The 24190-nt window shown below is 35.6% G+C and overlaps 1 protein-coding gene across 1 annotated transcript; it reads left to right on the forward strand.

Moving 5' to 3' along the window:
• The first annotated feature begins 16971 nt into the window (after positions 1 to 16971).
• LOC127088028 (triacylglycerol lipase 2) lies at positions 16972 to 18958 on the forward strand. Its single transcript, XM_051028941.1, has 8 exons — positions 16972 to 17262; positions 17312 to 17476; positions 17557 to 17667; positions 17770 to 17913; positions 18016 to 18056; positions 18153 to 18232; positions 18349 to 18444; positions 18580 to 18958. Exons 1-8 carry the CDS (start codon positions 16972 to 16974, stop codon positions 18891 to 18893), a joined length of 1242 nt encoding a protein of 413 aa, XP_050884898.1. The 3' UTR covers positions 18894 to 18958.
• The last annotated feature ends 5232 nt before the right edge of the window (positions 18959 to 24190 follow it).

Here is a 24190-nt window from a genome sequence, read left to right on the forward strand (position 1 = left end):
CACAATACTGTGGTTTGCTGTATTCTAAGATTATTTTTCCTTTGGTAGAAGACCTCTTCTTATAGTGAAAGTTCCCAGCAGCAGTTGGACAGGTCCAAAGATGTCTCCACAAAACCCGAAGAATGAAAAGCCCGAGAAAGTTGGAAATATTAGGCTTGGGCTGACACGGGTGGTCGTGTCAGCCTACTGTCTTCCCTGACACGCCCATGGCAAGCTAACACGGGGGCTGTTTCTGCCTGACACGGCTCGTGTCAGCTGACACGGGTGGTCGTGTCAGGCTACTGTTTTTCTTCTTTTGTTTCCCTTTTCCTGACACGGCCCGTGTCAGGTGACACGGGTGGCCGTGTCAGGCCTCCTGTACCGGGATTTTCTGACCTTTTGCGTGCCGGTCTCTCGCATTGTCGTGTTCTGAGTTCTCCGGTTCTTCTACCTGGATCTGTCGGACAAAAACACAGCTATCCCACACATAAAATCAAGATAAACAAATTAAAACATAATAAAGATAAAAAATGCGTAAATAACATAACGGAAGTAAAACTAATCGAATTGTACCTTAAATCCTTGCACAGTGTATCAAATGTCTCTGCTTTTCGTTGGATCAGTAATGAAAACTTACTATAAATGGTGACTGATCACAACCCCAAACTTAGCTCATTGCTTGTCCCAAGTAATGTTTCACTATCACTCCCCAGAATTCTTTATGCTTTCCACCACTACTGAGATCATTCGCGAACGTCTTCTCTTTTCCTTCCACTAGTCCTACCCATCCTCGTAAGTCATCATTCACACTTTCACTTTAAAGCACCGTTTCACCTGTCAACTTATTTCACATTCTCACCAATTCTCTCGGGGTTAACTGTTTACACTCATAATTCAAAGTATGCAATATCACTCACAAGTTTGAATAGTCTCTCTTTTCTCATCACCTACACACAACACACACACTTTTGAGGTCTCTAGGGTTGTAGCTTGGCTTGGGTTAGGGTATGGATTAAAAAGGGAAACAAGGGGCTTTTGATTCAGAGTCGATGTTACATCCTGTGTTTGTTTCTTTTATTTCCTCGGTTTTCTTTTCTTATTTCTTGAATTTTTTACCGACTGCCCTTTTTCGTGCTTTTTCTTTTGAATCATCGATTATTTGATTTTTATTTTCCTTTCTTTTTCTCGATTCATCACTTTTTCTCATTTCTTTTGTTTTTTCACTTTCTAGGGCTTTGAGAGCTTTTGGGGTTTTTACCCCAAACTTAGCTTTTCAACACTGTTGGAATGTATTCTCATGACTCTGAACAAGGTGAGGAAGTATTTTTGGCCAATGGTTACATTCATGGTGTTTTAGACAAAAAATGGATATAGGCCCAAAGGGGGTTAACGAAGGATATAATAATGCGGGATAGCTAGAAAGGCTCGGGGTTAATTACAAACAACGTGCCTCAGTGTGTGTATCATGCAGTGACAGTCCCAAAGAGTCTACACAAATTAAGAGTGATAAAGACAAACCTGAATGACGCTCATGATGATTAATGTGTTTGGCCTTTTCTGACTCACTTGGTTTGGTTCAGCTTTGACAGGATCCACAGTGCTTCTTAATTTGGTGCAATTGCTTTCTTAATTCGGAGTGTGCAGGATACTTGTGTCGGTTAAGCTGTGTACGTTGCGTCCGATCTTTTCTTTTAGCAGTGTCATTTTCTGGGGTGATTCTTTACAACAAGCCATGGTGAGCGGTGTGATCTTTCCTCCACTCTCAGTTGTGATCATTACTTTTCCAACCTGTCAACACAGACTTGACACACACACTTGCAGCATAATGTACATTCAACAGACAAATTCAATATAAAATTAATAGTAAAAATAACACAAACAAATTGCAAATAAAAGACATAAAATCTCCCCCACACTTGAACTCAACATTGTCCATAATGTTTGTGAACAAGCGCGGAGGAGGGACTCACAGGGTTCTATTGAGGAGGCGGTTGCGGGAAATGCAACATCAACTATCGCATCATGCTACTCATGTCATCCAACATTGCTCCCTGACGGGCTTGCTCGATGCCCTGCCTTTGCTGTTCAGCCCTCAAGTCACCTATTTCGGTATGTATCCAGCCCCATTGGTCAGTTGACCAAGATGAGGAACCCGCCGCCTGCTGGTTGGGTTCCTCATGCTGTGGGGCGAATTGCTCAGGCGGTGCTTAAGGATCGTCCTCTTCTATTTCCGTTCCTTCTACTTGATCATCTACAAATTGGTCACCTGCATAAAAATGGTCAGTGTCGTGGCCCTCATCCGCATCGGGATCGGCGCTCACATACAACCAATACGCACAATCAGTGATAGCCACTCTGTCTAGATCCAGCAGAGCGATGATAAACCGTTTATGAATGAGGACGAAATAATAGGTAGGGGCAACCGCAATCATACCTTGGGCAATCAGAGCAGACATGTCAATTTTAGTATTACCTGCAATTGGCGTGTCCTCTAGTAAAACAACCTGATACCCGAAATGCAATGCAATTTGGGTGATCATACCTCCCACGGAAATGTCTTCGGAGTTTGTTCGGCCAACTCTCCCCAGGTAGTCTGCTGCAAAGGTAGCTACATTGATGGTCTTGTTTTGAGCCATCGAGTACATGAAAAATAGCTCTCTCTGAGTAGCTACTCCAGTGTTGTCGCCTCTACCAAACAATGTGTAGGCTAAACCTTTTTGGGCGTGCCTGAAACAGGGATTCTAGATGCCCGATGCTTTTGCACCTTTTGAGAAGTAATCCATCCTCCCAGTTATGGCGATCCAGAAGTCCTTAGGAGAAAACCCGTTTGGGACCGCTCCGGGTCCGTTCAGCGGGAGTCAGAGTATTGCAGCTAACTCCTCAACAGATAATTCATGGTAATTGTTAAACAACCGGAAGCGTAGAGTACCGAAATAATACCTGGTTGTGTTAACCCACCGTTTTTCGAGCTGAAACTCCAAGGTGCTAAGGAACTCGAGAGTAATGCACTCGTAGGTCGACACCTCCAAACTCATAAACTCGAGCATGCCCAAGACGTGGAACATTCTATCTACCTCAATTTTCAGCCCTAGATCGGTTAGAGTCTTCTCACACATATATCGGGTCGGCGTAAGCTTGCGCTTCCGGTGAATTTGATAACGTCGCTCTTGCTCCGGGTTGTCAAACACAATATTGTGGGGGTTAGGATTCCGGCTTGGGCGCTTCTGGGACTTTGCCATATCTACACGTTGTTGCTTTCCGGTAAGGATTCTGTTCGAGGACATTTTGGACCTGCAAAAATAGTAAAATTCCGAACTTTCGAGTTAGAAATATCTAAAACCGTGGTTGCGACCGGGACGGCGAGGTGATAAATATTTGTGAAGGGTGTTTGGGCTATAGGTGAGTGGAACTTGGTTGCATGTGGGGTTTTGTGTGGTGAGGTGAGTATATTTTAATGGAGTTTGTGAGAGAGTGAGAGAAGAAGATGAAAAAGTATGAGAGAGAATGATGAAAAATCTGATAATGATGAGTGATTAAGGAAAAAAGAGTGGTTGAGAATGGTTTAAGTGGGCGGGGCCCACAAAAATTTAAAATTTTTAAAACAATTTCAAAAATTTCATACGCCTGACACGATCGTGTCAGGCCACTATTTTAACCATTTTCCCAACTTCTTTTATAGTGGTCCTGACACGGGCCGTGTCAGGCCACTATTTTTCATCCTCAAAATCATTTTTCTTACAGTGCTCCTGACACGGCCCGTGTTAGATGACACGGGTGGCCGTGTCAAGCCACTGTTTTTCAACCTCTTCTAGCATTTTCCTCTCTCATGACATGGGTGGCCATGTCAGGCTATCCTTTTGGTCGTTTTTTTGTTTTCTTGTCAGGTCAATCGTTGGTTCCTCTAGCTCCTCCTTGTAGAACTCCTATATACCGACAGATACATACAAATAATTAGAAATAAAAAGCGTGGGTTGCCTCCCACGAAGCGCTCCGTTTAACGTCGCATGGCTCGACGGTTCATTTCCCTTATCATGGGGGGTATTTCAGGTTCAAAACCTTGTTGCAACTCTTGTTATCTCTTTTATCAGTTTGGACTCCTTTGTGCCACGATTCCTTTTTAACCTTCCTTTCGGTGTTAGGATTCATTCCGTTTAGGGTGGTTATTGGCAATGGTGAGACTTTGATAGTATTCAATGTCCGGATTAAGCCTACTTGATACTGAGATTCTGTACCTTCCTCCATCTCCTGGTCTTCAATAGCATTCAATGTTATTTCCTTGTTGTGAACTTTCAAGGTTAACGTGCACTCATCCATGTCGAGTTTACATCGACTCGTCTTCATGAAAGGTCGACCCAGAATGATGGGTGCCTCATTGTCTTCAGGTATGTCTAGGATTACAAAATCGACTGGAAAAGTCAAGTCCGCTATTGTTACCAGCACATCTTCAGCTATACCATATGCATCTTTTCTTGAGTGATCCGCAAAATTTAGATTGGTCTTTATATCATTGATATTTTTAATACCCAGCCTATGATAGATCGATAATGGCATCAGATTCACACTAGCTCCAGAATCTATTAGTACCTTCTTGAAGGTTCTTTCTTTGATTATGCATGGTACTGTGACAGTTCCTGGATCCTTTTGTTTGTTAGGAATGTTCTGCTCCAGGGAGTTTGCATTATATTGTTCCTTACCGGCTACCTGTTTTTCAGTGGTTGGTTTCTTTTCAGCCATTACCTTTTCCACGAATTTCTTGTACATGGGCATCCTTTCAAGTGCTTCAAACAAGGCCATATGACCCTCAATCTTTTTAAACATTGTCATGAATTTCTCCAAGTCTGACTCACTAGGTTCCTTCTTTGTCATTCTCTGAGGGTAGGGTAAGTTAATCACCGGTTTAGTTCCTTTTGTATTTTCTTCTTTAGTCGGCTCGCTTGGTGATATAACTTTTTTCTTTTTAGCAGCATTTTTCTCTGTTGTCGTGACAGTGTTAACATTCTCCTGACCTCTCGGATTTTGAACTGTTTCACTTGGAAGGGAACCTGGTGTTCGGGAACTTGCCAGTTGATGTGCTATCTGCCCTAGCTGGACTTCAAGATTCTTTAGGGAGGCGGTGGTGTTTTTCTGATTGTTTCTAGTCTCTTCTTCAAATTGCCTATTTTGAGCTGCCAGGTTTTCAATGGCAATCTCCCAGTCTGCCATCTTAGGTGCCTGTTGTTGTTGTTGTTGCTGTTGCTGATACTGAGTTTGATATTGCCCTGTACCTTGTTGCGGAACATTCCCTCTCTGATCTTTCCAGGAGAAGTTTGGATGATTCTTCCAACCTGGGTTGTAAGTATTAGAGTAGGGATTATTCTGCTTCAAGAATTTGATCTCTTCAATTTGTTGGGGAGTTGCAAAGCAATAGACAATGTGGTGAGGTCCATTACAGATTTCACAAGTGCTCTCCTGAACTGGTTGAACTTGCGCTATTTGTTGAATACCTATATTCATAGCTTTCAGCTTTTTGTCTATTTCGGCAGCAACAATGTCTTCTAGACGGATTTTATTTGTCTCCAATTTTAGATCAATCACCCCATCTGGTTTACTGGTACATCTGTCATATATCTCTAGATGCTCATTCGCAGCTATTGCTTCAATAATCCTCTTGATACTACTGGTTGTAGAGAAATTTGTTAAGCCACCGACTGCTGTATCAATCAACTGCTTTGTCTTTATTTTCAGCCCATTAACGAACATATGCATTTGTTCTGTCTGATCCATATTATGAGTGGGACACGTGACTAAGATCCTTTTGAATCTTTTGTAGGTGTCTCCCAGTGATTCACCATCCTTGTGTTTGAAATTCAAAATTTCATATATTTTTCTCAGGAATATTGATGCTGGAAAATACTCATTTAAGAATGCAGTTTCCATCTCCTCCCAGGAAGTGATACTACCGGCAGGGAGAGAATAGAACCATTCTTCCGCGTCTTCAGCTAAAGTGAACAGGAACATTCTTATTTTTTTTGCTTCATCAGTGTGACCATCAATTTTCAAGGTGGTGCTCATGGTCAGAAATCTCTGCAGGTGTTTGTTAGCATCTTCATTAACCTTTCCGGTGAAAGGTTTTCTTTGTAATTGATTGATCGTGCTAGGATGCAATTGAAAATTTGTCACATTCACCGGTTGGTTAACTATGGTCAGTCGATCACCCGGTGCGTTTGCACCTCTATAGTCACCTAGGAGTCTCTCCGGAGGTGGAGGAGGTGGAATTGGAGGAAGTTCAGCCATTGGTTCCTTGACTTCTGGTTGATCCGAGGTACTTTCTTCTGTAGAATCCATTCTTTGTTCTCTGCGTCTTCTGTGAAGGGTTCTCTCGATCTCTGCGTCAAAAAGAATTTCAGCTGAGGGTTTTCCTCGCATACACTGGTTATCAAAATATAAATGACAGAAAAATAATTTTATTGCAGAACAACAAAGTTTTAATTGAAATAAAATTAAACTCTATATTTTTGGCAGTCCCCGGCAACGGCGCCAAAAACTTGGTCAGAAAAATAGCAAGTGTACTATTTTGCCTTTTATAGTAATAATGGGGAAAATCCCCGGATGTCGGTCTCAAGGACTGCACGTTAGTATTGAGTTTAAATTATCATTCAATTAAACAAAAAGTATTAATTTGGGTTTTTGAGTGTAAAAAGAAAATAATAAAGAAATATGAAAATAAGGGTTTATAGAGAAAAAGGAACAATGCCGGGGAAGGTGTATGATTTATCCTTGTAATTACTCTGAGTTACTATTGCATTAACAAATATCAATTACTACCAGTTCTCAAGGGTATTTTCTCCCAAGTCCTTAGTGAGAAAACCATTAATCAATCTACCCTAATTCCTATGTCCATAGCTAATTAGGGTGAAGTTAAGCTGTATAATATCAAGAATGCTCTGGTTCATACAGGGCTAGTCCTAGGTGATATCTACTGCAGAGTAACATGATGAAAACCTTATCACTGACGGTCCAGCCTAAGTGATAACCATAGATCAATCTCGATTGGTCCAAAAGAGAAAGCAATAAACACATCAAAAGGTTACCATAAATAAAATATTATAAATGCAAATGTAAACTCAAATTCATTACAATTCTAAATCAGGGACACCCCCTAGCATTGAGGGGTTTAGCTACTCATATTGTTCAAAACAAATTCAAGATAAAAATTACACATTACAAGTAATTGGATGACTTTGATCTTCAATCGCTCCCGCTCATGAATCTCTTCAGCTCTCCAAATGCCTTGATCTCTGTAATACTTGATTGCTTTATAATACTGTGGTTTGTTGTATTCCAAGATTATTTTTCCTTTGGTAGAAGACCTCTTTTTATAGTGAAAGTTCCCATCAGCAGTTGGACAGGTCCAAAGATGTCTCCACAAAGCCCGAAGAATGAAAAGCCCGAGAAAATTGGAAATATTGGGCTTGGGCTGACACGGACCGTGTCAGCTAACACGGGTGTCCGTGTCAGCCTACTGTCTTCCCTGAAACGCCCATGGCAAGCTAACACGGGGGTTGTTTCTGCCTGACACGGCCTGTGTCAGCTGACACGGGTGGCCGTGTCAGGCTACTATTTTTCTTCTTCTGTTTCCCTTTTCCTGACACGGGTGGCCGTGTCAGGCCTCCTGTACCGGGATTTTTTGACCTTTTGAGTGTCGGTCTCTCGCACTGTCGTGTCCTGAGTTCTCCGGTTCTTCTACCTGGATCTGTCGGACATAAACACAGATATCCCACGCATAAAATCAAGATAAACAAATTAAAACATAATAAAGATCAAAAATGCGTAAATAACATAACGGAAGTAAAACTAATTGAATTGTACCTTAAATGCTTGCACAGTGTATCAAATGTCTCTGTTTTTCGTCGGATCAGTAATGAAAACTTACTATAAATGGTGACTGACCAATACTCCACACTCAGAGCTAGCCAATGGCTCATGAGTTTTGAGAAGGCGACGATGACATAAGTTAAAGGAGAATCCATTTTTTATTCCTTCAAAAAATACGAATTGCTGATTCTGAAAATCCGAGGTTCCAAGGTTGAAGATGGTCGTGTTTCAGTTTCTTTGTGCGTGTTTCTTTTGTTTTGAATTTTAAAAAATTTATTGGCTCATTCTGATTGGTTGGGCTTTGCGCGCATGTTTTTCTTGATTGACTTGTTTTATTTACTGTTCTGAAGCGCATTCACTTTCACCAAGATGCGCTTGGCCCAGTGGAATGGGGGTTGACCCCAAGATTAGAGGTTCAACCCCCATCGCCCCTGTTTGTTTTTATTCCCTTTTCTTTTATTTTATTTTCATGTTTTCTTATTTTTACTATTTTTCTTTTCATTTTTCATCTCATTTTTTATCACTTATTTTATTTTTAACCAATAATTTTTGTGAATATACTTGACATATTTTCCATCCATATTTTATTTTCACTTTGTTTATTTTATTTTTGACCATTAACTTGACTTTTTAACCTTTGTTGTTGATAATGGTTAATGAAATCTATTGGTCATGGCTTTGGTTTTTTAGGATTGATAAAACCTTCAATACTTCAAACCTATTAGTGAATGATCAATGGATCATTCATGATATTTTGAGGTATTGAGAGGTTGCCACTATTTAACCATATTTTAGTTCATTTGATGCATAGATGAAACCTTACTTGTGATCCTATCTTGTTGATCCTTTTGATTGTGCTTGCTTTTATTGACCACTAACCCTCTAACACTTATGTTTAATTGCTTACCTTGTACATTATTCAACTGTTAACTTGTAATCATTTGGGTGATATGATCTTCCATTTTTCAAATCATTGATAGATGAACTTGAGGTTGCATAACTTTCTTTGGTTCAAACCTATTTTAGATGATCATGTATCATCTTTAATACTTTGCATCAATGATAAGTTATCCCTTGATACGCCATACTTTGAGTCTTTTAACTTATGGGTAGATAATCTCTAGATGGTTACTTTGTACATTTAACTAACCACTAACTATTCATTTCTAACTTTTGTTATTGTTGATCTTGTTTATCATATTGTGATTTACTTTCTTGTCAACTTTATTACATTGTAATTTATTTTTAAATACTCATCATCATTGTGTGTGTGTGTGTGTGTATTTATATATATATCACTGTCATTTTACTTATTGTCATCATACAATCATTGGACGTAGAGGATTTCACTTAGGATCCTTGCTTGGAGACCTTGCTTTAATCTCTTGACACTTTACCCTAACTTGGATTTCATATGTAACTTGCAATCTTTTATTGTAAGAATGACATCATGGCACTACCTTAGGGAGACATGATTGTAAGCCCATTATCCACTTGTTAGCGTATGTCACTTTTGCATACACAAGACTTTCTCTTGGTTACTTTGTATATTCATGTATGTCATCGTTTCATTTCAATATTCATGTATTAGCATTTATTGAAATGAGACCATTTATTTCCTTGCTTGGTTACTTTGTATATTCATGTACGTCATCATTTCAATATCAAAAGCAATAAACTCTTCATCCAATGTCAAACGATATTTTCTTAATCAAACTCAAAAAACAATAAAAATATGATTAGCATTGTGCGTCACGAGTCTTAAGTAGTGGGGAATGAGTAAGGATGTAGATCTCTTACCCTTACTCTGATTATTTTAGACACAAGACGTTTGACTTGTTTGTCTGAAATATTTGCCTCTGCCTATAAGTCTTTAGCGCAATCTAATCACAAACACTATTTTCATAAACCCTTTTTCAAGATAAAATCAACATCAACTCACCAAACTCATTTTTACGCCTTAGGGCATCACACCGAAAACCGTTTTCTCAAAGTTAAAATCAACCAACCCACAAAATTGTCTACTCTGAACTACAGAGCTTTGATTCTTCATCACTTGATGAATGATACGTAGACACAAAGGCCACAATCATTGGCGAACACAATAATAAAAAACCTCAAATCTCATTCTTTCACACACTCTTTTGAAAATAAAGCAAATTTATAGATAAATACTCACGCACGCAGACAACTTAAATGGTTCCCATGGAGTACCATGGACGTGAGGGGTGCTAATACATTTCACTTGCGTAATCGTCTTCTGAACTCAATCTTGGTTGTGAGACCCATTCTTTATCCTTTGTTGTTTTCTTTATGAGAGTCTTATCGACTATTTTCCCTCTCCTCTCTCTTTACGAGGAAATAAAATAAAATTCGGTGGCGACTCTTTTGTAAGTGCTTTTTCTTTTCTTCTTTGAGAGAGCATTTCATTTGTTCAGTCCGTCTGGTTGTTCCCGAAACCTCGGTAGCGACAATGATGAAGAAGATTTAGAATTTGTCAACAAATTTGATTCACTACGCCAAAAACTGGAATAGACAGCGCCCCTTAGAGGGCGCTTTATTACAAAAGCGCACTCTAAAGTGAAGAGAAAAAATAAGGAGCATACTACTGGAATAGACAGCGCACTTTAGAGGGCGCTTTTGTAACAAAGCGCACTCTAAAGTGAAGCGAAAAAATAATGAGGAAATGGAGGGACACCAATAGAGGACGCTTTATTGAAAGCGCCCTCTAAGGGTAACCTTAGAGGGCGCTTTTAAAAAAGCGCTCTCTATGTCCATGTACATTTCCAGTTTATAAGGCGCTTTTGGAAAGCCTTAGAGAGCGCTTTTAGAAGCGCCCTCTTAGGCCCCCTTTAGAGGGCGCTTTTGTAACAAAGCGCCCTCTAAAGTGAAGCCAAAAAAAAATAATGAGGAAATGGAGGGACAACAATAGAGGGCGCTTTAGTGAAAGCGCCCTCTAAGGTTATCCTTAAAGGGCGCTTTTAAAAAAGCGCTCTCTAAGTCCATGTACATTTCCAGTTTAGAAGGCGCTTTTGGAAAGCCTTAGAGAGCGCTTTTAGAAGCGCCCTCTTAGGCCCCCTTTAGAGGGCGCTTTTTTTACAAAAGCGTCCTCTAAGGTCCCCTTTAGTAAACATTAAAATTATAACTATACTGCATGTCTCTTTATTTTCCCTCTCTATAAGCTATTTCGTTTACGTAACTGGGTTTTCTCTCTACTGCGATTACTCTCGTCCTCCGTTCGTTCTCCCTCCCTCACCGTCATCGTCGCCGTCGCCTTTTTCTGCTGCTGCGTTCACGTTCACTGAGTTATCTGCGTCCACCGTCACTGTTCACTTTCTTCTCCATCGTTACCGTCACCTTGAAGGTATTTCTCTTCTCCATCGTTACCGTTCACTTTCTTCATGTGTTTGATTAGGGCATTTTCTAAACTTAGTTTTACATTTTGTGCATTATGTTGATTAATGTTGTTTAGGGCAAACTGAGTTTTTTATTTCTGATTGAAAACTGATATCATTTGAAGTGTGTTTGAGCTTGTGCTTGGAAGTTTGATGATTATGGATGCAAGTTTGTTCATGTTCCAAACACCATAAGTTTGCATTGGTCTTTTGTATGGAGTAGGTGTGTGTGAGTTTGTATTCAATAATGATAAAAAAAAAGAGTTTAGATTGTTGTAACATGAGAGAAATGGAAGGTATATGAATGTGTTTTTTGTGTAGCTTCACGAATATGGTCATTGTCTTACTTGGGTCTTATTGGATCACGTAACAATGTTGAAAAAGAAATCAAACGAGGATTGACTGTTATGAAGTCAATCATTCGTGCAAGAGACAAGGGTGTAAAATTTGAAGTACATTGGAGTGCGGAAGACCAACTAATTGAGCCTAACGGTTCAATGTTGGCAAGTTACATTGGTTTCCTTGTTCGACAACATATTCTGATTACATGTGATAATTGGAGAAGTCCGGAATTGAAGGTTGGCAAAGAAAAAATATGGTCCGAGATACAGGTACTTACCATATATTGTTATATGTTTTTTTTGTTGACTATTTGTTGACCATATATTGTTATAATATTACTTTATAATAACACACTCCATGTGTATGTTTTTTAGAGATCCTTTCACATCGATGAAAGCCGGCAAAAATATTGTATTCAATTGGCCGGAAAAAGACTCCGAGGATTTCGATCCTTTTTGTCCAACAAATTTCTCAAGGATGAGGAAGGAAAATTTGTTGAAGCAGAACGGCCAATGAAGTATGCCGAGATTATTTCAGCCGATGAATGGGATAACTTTGTCGCCAAACGAAGAAACGAAAAATTCCATGTAATGTCTATTAATTATGGTATTATACAATTGTTAAGTTACTTGGTTCTAATATGCCTTAAACTTTTTTATCCAGGAAGTAAGCGACAAAAATCGGAAAAGGGCATCAAAACCCGCGTATCCGTACAAAAAAGGGCGTACGGGATATGCACGGTTACAACAAAGAATTGTGAGTATATTCAAATGCTATGAGCTTATACATTGTCACAATATGTTATAATTGATGATCTTATAATCTAATTCAATGTGTAGCTAGCCGAGGAGAAAAGTGACGCAACATCTCTTCCGGAGCACGTATAATGGAAGGCTGCTCAGGTTGGGAAGGATGGGGCTGTCGTTGAAGCGGTCCAAAATGTTTATGACGAATGTGTAAGTATATGTAACATTATTTCTTTAATTATATCGAAAATTTTGTTAGACATATAATTCATTTTTAATCTCCTCTAATAATATTTCAGGAGACTTTATCCCAAACCTTACCTTCAACCGAGGTCCAGGATTGCAGGAGCGTACTTAGTCGAGTACTAAATGTTCCTGAGTATTCCGGTCGTGTGAGGGGTAAGGGTTTTGGTGTGACTCCGTCGTCATTTTATAAAAAACCAAAAACAAAAAATCCTACCAACAAAGAGGTGATGGAGACCTTGGCGGAGTTAAGGGCACAAGTACTCCAACTGCAAAACGAGAATGCAAGGTATAGAGAGGAAAGGTGCGCTTCCGAGGCAAAAGATACTAGTGACCGAGCTAGTATCAATTGTCAACCGAAATTTCCCGAGGTAATTATATATGTTATTATGAAATTAAAATAGCACTTTTTTACTTGACACATATACACGTTAACAATAACATTTATTATTGGTTTAGGGCATTACACCTTGTCAGCTGTATCTATCGTCACCAACTTATCGCATGGTTGGCAAGGGAAAAGTGCACAACACTTCGGGTGAATTACTTCACCATAATCCCCTCCCGGTGGGATATATGAAAGTTTCGGTTGACCTTGTATTAGATACCGACGCGCTTCTACCATTACCTGACGTTGTTTCAGAGACAACGTTGATGCGAGATGCAGTCGGATCCTTTGTTGGATGACCGTCAGATCTAATTTTCCCAGATGCCGAGGTATATATGTTCTAAATGATTATGAATATTTAGTATTCACATTTCAATTCAGCTACAATTATGATATTTAATAAATCCTTATTACATGGTAATGTTAGACTCCTACAAGACCCACGCATAAAGCTGGTAAAGGGATTTTAAGACGCATCGAGTCGGTTGCATCTCAAAAAGAGGTACAAATATATATACCCATTGAATTATATACGCAACGATTCTGTTGCATCACAAAAAGTCATGATTTAATTTATATGAATTTTTAGGTTCCCGGTCGAAAGTTGAAAAAAGCTGGTAACGATATTCCTCCAACGACGTCCGGGACAAAATCTCAAATTATGATGTGTCTTGAGAAAATGGTGGAAGAGTCTGATATTATACACGGCGCCATCCGTAGTGTAGATTTTGATGAAGGTGTTTTCGGATTTGCTTTCCGAAATAATTGCAAAGGAGGACATGCAACAACTTTTTGAACACGAAGAATTGGGCATCGCTGTCATTCATACATACATATGGTACTCCGATCAATCTATTATTTACTTAGTTGAACAATTTATTTACACATTTCAATGAGTAGTCTAATGTTTATTATGTTTCTATTTAAGGTATATGTATGTAACATTGATGCGGGGAACTGAATTGTGTAACCGATTCAATTTTATTGCTACTTCCCGTATCAACACAACGCTTATAACGAAAAATCCAACATCCGTAAAGAATGAACTAGTCGATAGATTCATGGCGGCCGGCGATAATACTACACCCAGTTTGTATTTTTTACCGTTTAATTCTGGCAACGGGTTAGATTTTCTTTCTAATAATTTCATTCTAATCTATGTATATCTTTTACGTAGAAAATTTTCATGCATCTAAATTTTTGTTTTATTTTACAGTGGTCACTGGGTGTTGGTTGCTATGGATCTTTCGAGACTAATGGTATATTATCTTGATTCGTTATCGGGTGATTGGAGTAAATATCCGAGTATGAAGAAGACGGTTGACGCGTAAGTGAAATTCCCCTAAATATTCGTGTGTATTTGTATATTTAATTATGTCTGTCAGATTGATCTCAATATACGTTTTTATTTTGTTAGGGCAATACTAAAATTTAGATCGAAAAAGAATTACCGCAATAGGAAGGACATTACCTGGGTCAGAGTTCAGGTATATATTAAGTATCTTATTTTTGCTTATAATAGTGTTTGTTTTTTTGCTTATAATAGTGTTTGTAAGAAATTAACTATATATATATTGTTTGTTTTTCTGTGTAGTGTCCTCAGCAAAATAATTCGGTCGATTGCGGATTTTTTGTATTGAGATTTATGAGAGATATCATTGCGTTGAATCGTATAGACATCCCAAAAATGGTATGGAATAATAACTTAGGGTTTATTTTAATATTATCGGATATTTCATCTAATTTGTTACTAAATCATGAATATGTTTTATTCTCTTAATTGTAGTACTTTGAGGAATACAAATCTTACTCAAGAGCTCATTTGGATGAAATGAAGGATGAATTGTGTCAATTCATTGTTGATCAAAGAATCATATAGCTAGGTTGTATATTGTTGTACATATATGTATGGAATGTTGTTGTTGTATGTTGTTGTTGTATATATGTTGTATATTGTTGTTGTACTTTTACTAAATCATGAATATGTTGTTGTATATTGTTGATCAAAGAATCATATAATAATGTTGTATATATGGAGGATTAATGTTGTATATAAATGGATTCATGTTGTATATATCAATGGATTAATGGTGTATAACATTGGATTAAAGGATGAAATCAATATGAATTTTACACTTTTGCAGCATGCGAACAGGTTACCAATTAAATATCCACTGTTTTTCAAACAAATTTTTTTAAAATAACTAACACTTTAGAGGGCGCTTTCTGTAGGAAGCGCCCTCTAAACACTTTACATTGACAACTTTAGAGGGCGCTTTGTCCAGAAAGCGCCCTCTAAACACTTTACATTGACAACTTTAGAGGGCGCTTTATCCAGAAAGCGCCCTCTAAGCACTTTACATTGACAACTTTAGAGGGCGCTTTTTCCAGAAAGCGCCCTCTAAGGTGTCCCTTTATGGACCACTCCAGAGGGCGCTTTTTTCTGAAAGCGCACTATAATGTGGCCCTTAAAGGGCCACTTTAGACAGCGCTTTCCCCAGGAAAACAAAGTGCTGTCTTTACCTATGTCAGCGCCACTTTAGAGGGCGCTTAAAAGCGCTGTTATAGGCCAAAATAAGCGCCCTCTTTTCCCTTATTTGGCGTAGTGATTCTTTGTAGATTAAAACGAAGAATAATAAAACAGGTTAAAAATAAAATTTTGCAAACATGACATTACCCACTGTTATTGTTAAAAATCGAGATAGAAAGTAGTGTTTTGAAAATTCAAAAAAATGTCTTTCTTGGGGATCAAACTCATGACGAATGTTAATTTTCACCTCGGATATTCAAAAATCAAGAGTAAAGTGAACGGTTTTCATGTCACTATTCATTATCTCGTCTATGTAATCGAGGTTAAATTCAATTAAACAAATAAATTTATTTCATTAATGAGGATCGACTACATGCATCTTCTTTTGTCATAATATTTTGTCTAAGATCATCTTTTAATCCAAATTGTTAATCTTAAAAAAAACAAATAAATTTAATTTATTTAATATTTTTGTATAGTTTAAAAATATTTGCCGTGAATTTTTCTTCCGTTTCTTTTATTTTCTAAAACTTTAAGTGCATGTCTGCGTGCGATTTCTTTTGTTCTGAAAGGATAGATCGAGACTAAAGGTGTGTGGAAGAATCTTCAAAATTTAATTTTTGCGAGCTCCTGGAAAATAGTTAACGGGAATTGAAAAATTTTATGTCTTAGGAAAATTCAGACTATTAAACTTGTTGGAAAAAAACTTTTTGATACTAATATTAAAGCATCTTAATAAATTATTAATTTAATTAATTATTCACTTTCCATTTAAAGATATTGTTAACTGTTACTTTTTTTTACAGTTACAATTATTTTTTAAAATTTGAAAAACATTAAAAAATATTCTACAATCAAAAGGAATACAAATAATAATTTAGAGTTAAAATCAATTAATCACTATATTTTAATAGTCTCTCGATAACAACATTGCAGAAGGCCTACTCTTATTAAGGAATTTTAATAAACTATTATATTTTTAAATTTTTTGTTTAATTATACATTTACATTTTATCCAACAAAGTAAGATATTCATTTATTATTTTTAATATATATATATATATATATATATATATATATATATATATATATATATATATATATATATATATATATATATATATATATATATATATATATATATATATATATATATATATATATATATATATATATATTAAATTGACACATTAATTATAAAATCTCATTAATTTTTTTTCCGTGTAAAGCAAAAGTTTGAATTATCCCAAATAAATCACAAATACACCAACTAATGAAATAGGATAAGAACCTGTCAACCAAACTGTCAAAATTAAAAAACATTAATTTTTTGCAATAAACTCTGATTACTACTTAACTTATCAATTCAAAATTCCATTTGAACACTCACATTATTATCATAAAAGTTTGTCTTTACACTCCATAAAGTCTATAAAACACCACTATTATATTTTTCTATGGTGAAACATAACTAAGAATAACCACATTCTCAAAATGGCCAGCAGTGTAACAATTAGTTTTTTCTCAATAGTACTCTTGATTTGCATTACAGTATCAGCACAAGGAAGAAAATCACTTCACACAACAAATGAGTTTTCAGCAAACTCTCTAGTAACCAATGATGGTATCTGCAAGACTTTGGTGGAGACACAAGGTTACAAATGTGAAGAACATACGGTAACAACAAATGATGGCTATATCTTGAGTGTGCTAAGAATCCCGACGGGGCGGTCCGGTAAGAAAGCCGACAAGCCACCTGTGCTATTACAACATGGTCTCTTTTGTGTAAGTATTATTGACTGCAGATTCATACAAAAAAAAATCAACATGTTAGTTTAACTTTTATGATTTATTTCAGGATGCTGCAATATGGTTGGTCAATAATCCAGAAGAATCATTAGGGTTTATTTTAGCAGACAGTGGATTTGATGTGTGGCTTGTTAATGGCCGCGGCACAAAATATAGCAGCAGACACACATCACTAACTACTTATGACATGGTTCTTATGAATTATACAATACTTTTGGTTTTCAAATTTTTAAATAATTGATTATTGATTAGTTTCATTATATGTGTTAGGCTTACTGGGATTGGTCATGGGAAGAATTAGCTAATTATGATCTTCCTGCATCAGTAGAATATGTGTTCAATCTTACAGGTCAAAAAATACACTATGCAGGTCATTCTCAGGTAAATTAGATAGATTAATCGTAATTGATTATTTATTTGTAATGTTTTGAATTAGGTTTTGTGTATGTATGCAAAGATTAATTAATTATCTAATTATTTCAGGGAACTTTAGTGGCTTTTGTTGCTTTATCTCAAGGGAAGCTTGTGAATATGTTGAGATCAGCTGCATTACTAAGTCCTATTGCTCATATGAATCAACTTGCTTCACCAGCAATAAAACTTGCTGCACAATTATTTTTAGCTAATGTGAGTCACATGCAAAATAAAAATTGATTAATTTTTATGCAGGTATTTTTACACAGGTATTTTTATGAAAATATCATTTTTTTTGTTTTGATGATATTACAGGACGTTTATTGGTTAGGTCTCCGCGAATTCATTCCTCTATTGTAAGAGAATAGATTATCCTATGTTTTATCTAAGTAAATAAAAAAAAGGTAAAAAAAATATAAATAATGTATCATATGTTTTTCAAAAATGATTAGGAATGAAGCAGCCAAATTTGTGGGTCAAATATGCTCCACTCTACATCAACCCTGCTTTGACTTAATCACATTTTTCACAGGTACTTTTTTACTAATGGAATGATGATAAATTCAATTTGACATTTCTGTATATCTGATGACTCATAAATCATAATTATTGATATTAATTTGTATTCCATAACTTTAAATATTAAAGGTCCAAATTGCTGCTTAAACTCTTCCAGAATTGATTTCTATACTGACTATGAACCAAATCCAACATCAACAAAGAACCTGATCCATCTATCCCAAAGTAAGTCTAACAAGAAGCAATTTTTTTCATTTGTAGTGAAAAATTATAAATAGTTGTATATAAATTAATCTGTATATTATTTTATTTTTTTGCATTTGTGATTAGGACTAATATATTTTCGTTATGGAATTTTAGTGATCCGAACAGGACAAGTAGCAAAGTATGATTATGGAATTCTAAATATGCTACGTTATGGACAACTGTTTCCTCCAACTTATGACATGACCAAAATCCCAAAAGAATTTCCACTTTTTATAAGCTATGGAGGGAAAGATTATCTATCTGATGTACAAGATGTGAAGGTTTTGCTCAATGATCTCAGTAATCATGATGCAAACAAGCTTGTGGTACTGTATAAAGATGAATATGCACATGTTGATTTTATTATGGGTATTGATGCTAAACAAGTCGTTTATGATCCCGTGCTAGCCTTTTATAACTCTTACTGATTTTACAACAAGTGGTATTGTGCTCGGGGAGTGTTTGTGGTATGTTGTTGAGGGTGATTCAAGTCGTTTATGATCCCATGATAGCCTTCTCGAATGGTGTTTTTGAGTTGTTGGGTTTGTCATCTAGTTTAGTCCCAGTGCCACTGTTTTGTGCTTTTCTGTGTTTTATTGTGCTGTGAAATATATAGAGAGCTTGTATTCTTCTCTATATTTTTTCACATAAGTTGTGTTATATTCCCATCTTTAATAAAAATTTGTATTTATTTTTGATATAATTCTTCTACGTGGTTTTCTGTAATTTGAGAGATTAATCTATATGCAAATTTGCATAACATATTCGGTTCATGTCAAAAAAATTAATTTTTTGAAACAAAGTTCCAGAATACACGTCCTTTCATATTTTTCTTAATTTCTTCCAACTTTTAACACATGCATTGCCATTAGTTAATTGGACGGAAAATGTTATGGCTCAAAATATTAATTTTTATAATAGCAAAACAGGAACCATATGTTAAAATGAAAAGAAACAAAGGTTTATTAAAGATGCAGTAGTTAAGAGCGCCAATAGAGCCCAAAAACTACACCTTACCTCGGACACAGATCTCTGGAGAGAGTAAGATCAAAGAAGATACATATGGCCACATACACAAAATAAAAGAGGAGAGTTGTCCACCCAACACACCCGTATCTGTCCAACCACTTGAACGGATCCCGCTTCTAGTCATCCAAAGAAATGTCAGAACTCGAAGCATGATATGAATCCACTGTCACACCAAGTTAATAATCATAGATATCTTTAATTAACCATCCAACTTTAATGACAAAAAATAACTTTGTTATGTCAAACTAAAATAATGTTGTAATATATTTACTCTCAAAACTAATATTATCAAATGATAAATAAATAGAATATGAACATGAAATAACTTTTCATTCAAACGTTTAAGATTACATTTGCTTACACCGTATTCTTATAGAGTTAATCAATAACTTTTCATTCAAACGTTTAAGATTACATTTGCTTACACCCTATACTTATAGAGTTAATCAAATCGAGATGAACAGTGATAAAGATCGTTAGAGAGTCTAACAAGCTAAACTATAAAATCTTAATAAACTTGGTATGAAATAAACCAACTTTATACTCTAGTATAATCTATTGAGTTATGAGGAGGAGCATTAATATTGAATTAAGAGCAACACACAAGTGAGAGAGACACCACATATTTATCAAAAACCTTTAAGTTATAGGTGTGTGGATTCTCTCACTTATAAATATTCAATTTTCCATATTTATAACAAATGTGGGACTCCAACTCACATTTGACTTATTATTCTTAACATAATCAACTTATATAAAGGACTTGACTATCTTATTCACACTAGTATTCCGTCACAAACTCAATGTCGTTTGAGAGAGAATGTAATGATTTGGATGAATTCCATTCTATCAAAAAAGCATTGGAAAACCCCTTCAAAATCAATGATGTAGGAAAGCTAAAATACTTTCTAGGCATTGAAGTGGCACACTCAAAGACAAGTATCCTTCTCTATCAAAGAAAATATTACCTTGACTTGATAGAAGATGCATTTTAGGCAGTGCTTCTTCCTTGGTCGATCCCTCATTTGATGGAGGACAAAGAAACAGTTAAGAGTCTCGAGATCTTAATCGGAAGTTGAATATCGAGCTCTTGCAGCAGACACTTGTAAGCTCCAATGGCTTTTGTATCTCATGAACGATTTGCATGTCACATGTACTAAAACCCTTGTTATATACTGCGACAATCAAAATGCAATTCACAATGCTTCCAATCCTATTTTTCACGAAAGAACCAAACACTTAAAAATTGATTGTCACATTATAAGAGAAAAACAAAACAAAGGTGTCTTGAAGTTACTTACAGTCAAATCCAAAGATCAACTTGTTGACCAAAACCTTCCATCCTCAATTCTTTATTGCATTGTTACTCAAGTTGAAGATGATAAACATTTATTAACCTTCAACATGTGGAGGGATATTGAAGCATGATGATAATGAGCATGCAGAGCATGACAACAACACCATCATACATCACCAACTAATTTGATTACAGTTAGTTAGAATTAGTAACTTCCTCTAAGACACAATGTAGTGTGATAGAGTATAATTTCTTATAGTGCAAGTCACCTTTGTGTATATAAGAAACTCTTACTTCATCATTCATCTTAATGAGAATTCTTTCTTCACCATGTTCATCTTGATCAATTTAATAACTACTTTGAACATTCCTCTTAAATATTAAAAACACTTGATGATAAAAACTTAATTAAAGTATCAACAATTTATGTTGAGATAGGCAAGAAAAGAGCCATTCATACTCTCATGTGCGCCTATGCCCTACTAACATTTCACTATAAAATAAAATATTTACATGTAAATGTTTCTTTTATCTCTACTAGTGTCCAGACAGGCACTCACGTGTCCGTCTGTTCGCTTTCTCAAATACTGATGCGCATAAAATATAAATCGTATTATATTTTTATTTATTTTCATTTTTATTTTTAATTATTTATAAAATATTTAAAAATAATAATATGAACCCACTGTCACACCAAATTAATAATCGTAGATATCTTTAATTAACCATCAAACTTTAACGACAAAAAATAACTTTGTTATGGCAAACTAAAACAATGTTGTAATATATTTACTCTCAAAACTAATATTATCAAATGATAAGTGAATAGAATATGAACATGAAATAACTTTTCATTCAAACGTTTAAGATTAGATTTGCTTACACCCTATACTTATAGAGTTAATCAAATAGAGATGAACACTGATAAAGATAGTTAGAGAGTCTAACAAGCTAAACTATAAAATCTTAATAAACTTGGTATGATATAAACCAACTTTATACTCTAGTATAATCTATTGAGTTATGAGGAGGAGCATTAGTATTGAATTAAGAGCAACACATAAGTGAGAGAGACACGACATATTTATTAAAAATCTTAAAGTTATAGGTGTGTGGATTCTCTCACTTATAAATACTCAATTCTCCATATTTTTTACAAATGTGGGACTCCAACTCACACTTGACTTATTACTCTTAACACTATCCCTCAATTGTGATTCCACAATTCTCCCCTCAAGTGAAAAGTCTTTTGTCCACAAACACTTGTATTGCCGTTGACACCTCTTCCTGGACATTTCGATACACCTCTTCCTAGACATTTTGATTTCATTGGTACACCTCTTCCTGGGTATTTCGATACAAGTAATCGATCCCTTTTATTCAAACCAAAGGCTCATAATACCATTTGTTGGATTACGAAGAGGAGCATCGACATTGGGTTAAGAGAAACACACAAGTGAGAGAGACACTACATATTCACCAAAAACCTTAACGTTATAGGTGTGTGGGTTCTCCCATTTATAAATGTTAAAGTCTCCACATTTATAACCAATTTGGGACTCCAACTCACACGACTTATTATTCTTAACATAATCAACTTACATAAAGGACTTGACTATCTTATTCATACTAGTATTCCCTCACAAACTCAATGTCGTTTGAGAGAAAAGGTAATGATTTGGATGAATTCCATTCTATCAAAAAAGCATTGGACAACACCTTCAAAATCAAGGATCTAGGAAAGCTAAAATACTTTTTAGGCATTAAAGTGGCACACTCAAAGGCAGGTATCGTTATCTATCAAATAAAATATTACCTTGACTTGATAGAAGATGCAGGTACCCTTTAGTCAAGACCAGTATCCACACCATCTGATCTTGTCATCAAACTCCATCAGGATTCAAGCACTCCTTATCATGATATTCCTTCATACAGAAGACTCAAAGGAAGACTACTGTATTTGAATGCAACCAGACCCGACATAACCTTCTGCACACAACAACTAAGTCAGTTCATATCAGCTTCTACAGTTACCCACTTTAATGTTGCTTGTAGAATTCTAAGATTCCTTAAAACCTGTCCAACTCGAGGCATTTTCTTCCCACGAGATTCAACTTTACAATTGAATGGTTACTAAGATGCTGATTGGGCAGGTTGCATTGACACACTCAGATCCATTTTAGGCAGTGCTTCTTCCTTGGTCGATCCCTCATTTCATGGAGGACAAAGAAACAGTTAACAATCTCGAGATCTTAATCAGAAGTTGAATATCGAGCTCTTGCAGCAGACACTTGTGAGCACCAATGACTTGTTTATCTCATGAACGATTTGCATGTCACATGTACTAAAACACATGTTATATACTGCGACAATCAAAATGCAATTCATAATGCTTCCAATCCTATTTTTTTACGAAAGAACCAAACACTTGAAAATTTATTGTAACATCGTAAGAGAAAAACAAAGCAAAGGTGTCTAGAAGTTACTTACAGTCAAATCCAAAGATCAACTTGTTGACCAAAACCTTCCATCCTCAATCCTTTAATGTATTGTACTGAAGTTGAAGATGATAAACATTTATCAACCTTCAACTTGTGGAGGGGTATCAAAGCATGATGATAGTTAGCATGCAGAGCATGACAACAACACCATCATACATCACCAACTAATTTGATTACAGTTACAAAGTTGTTATGAGTTAATTAGAATTATAACTTCCTCTAAGACTGATAGAGTATAATTTCTTATAGTGCAAGTCACCTTTGTGTATATAAGAAACTCTTACTTCATCATTCATCTTAATGAGAATTCTTTCTTCACTGTGTTCATCTTGATCAATTTAATAACTACTTTGAACATTCCTCTTAAATATTAAAAATACTTGATGATAAAAACTTAATTAAAATATCAATGGAGTCACTCATACTCTCATGTGCGTCTATATCCCCACTAACATTTCATAATAAAATAAAATATTTACATATACATGTTTCTTTTATCTCTATATCATATTATACGTTGAATGAACAATCCTACTTTAATATATAAGTTCTACATCTATAAAATACATTTGATTTAATTTTTTAATTATTAATTACCACTTCAAAATATATATTATACTAATGTACAATTGAGTTGAATGATAGAGTAGTATTAACGGTTCTAGAATTGATGTAAATTTTTGTGTTAATTGTTAATGTGGAATTCTTCAAAACTAAAATTTATTAAACAATATGGATAATTTATTTAATATAACACATAGTTAATTATTTTTAAACCAGACAATGTAATTATGAACTCTAGAAGTTACTTTGTTATATCACTACTTAAATAGATTCTATTTACTTATTAGTATTTTATAAATTATAAACTATAACATGTATTCTTTCAATAAATAAG

Source organism: Lathyrus oleraceus, chromosome 5, assembly GCF_024323335.1.
Source record: "Lathyrus oleraceus cultivar Zhongwan6 chromosome 5, CAAS_Psat_ZW6_1.0, whole genome shotgun sequence".
In the NCBI taxonomy this organism is placed as follows: Eukaryota; Viridiplantae; Streptophyta; class Magnoliopsida; order Fabales; family Fabaceae; genus Lathyrus; species Lathyrus oleraceus.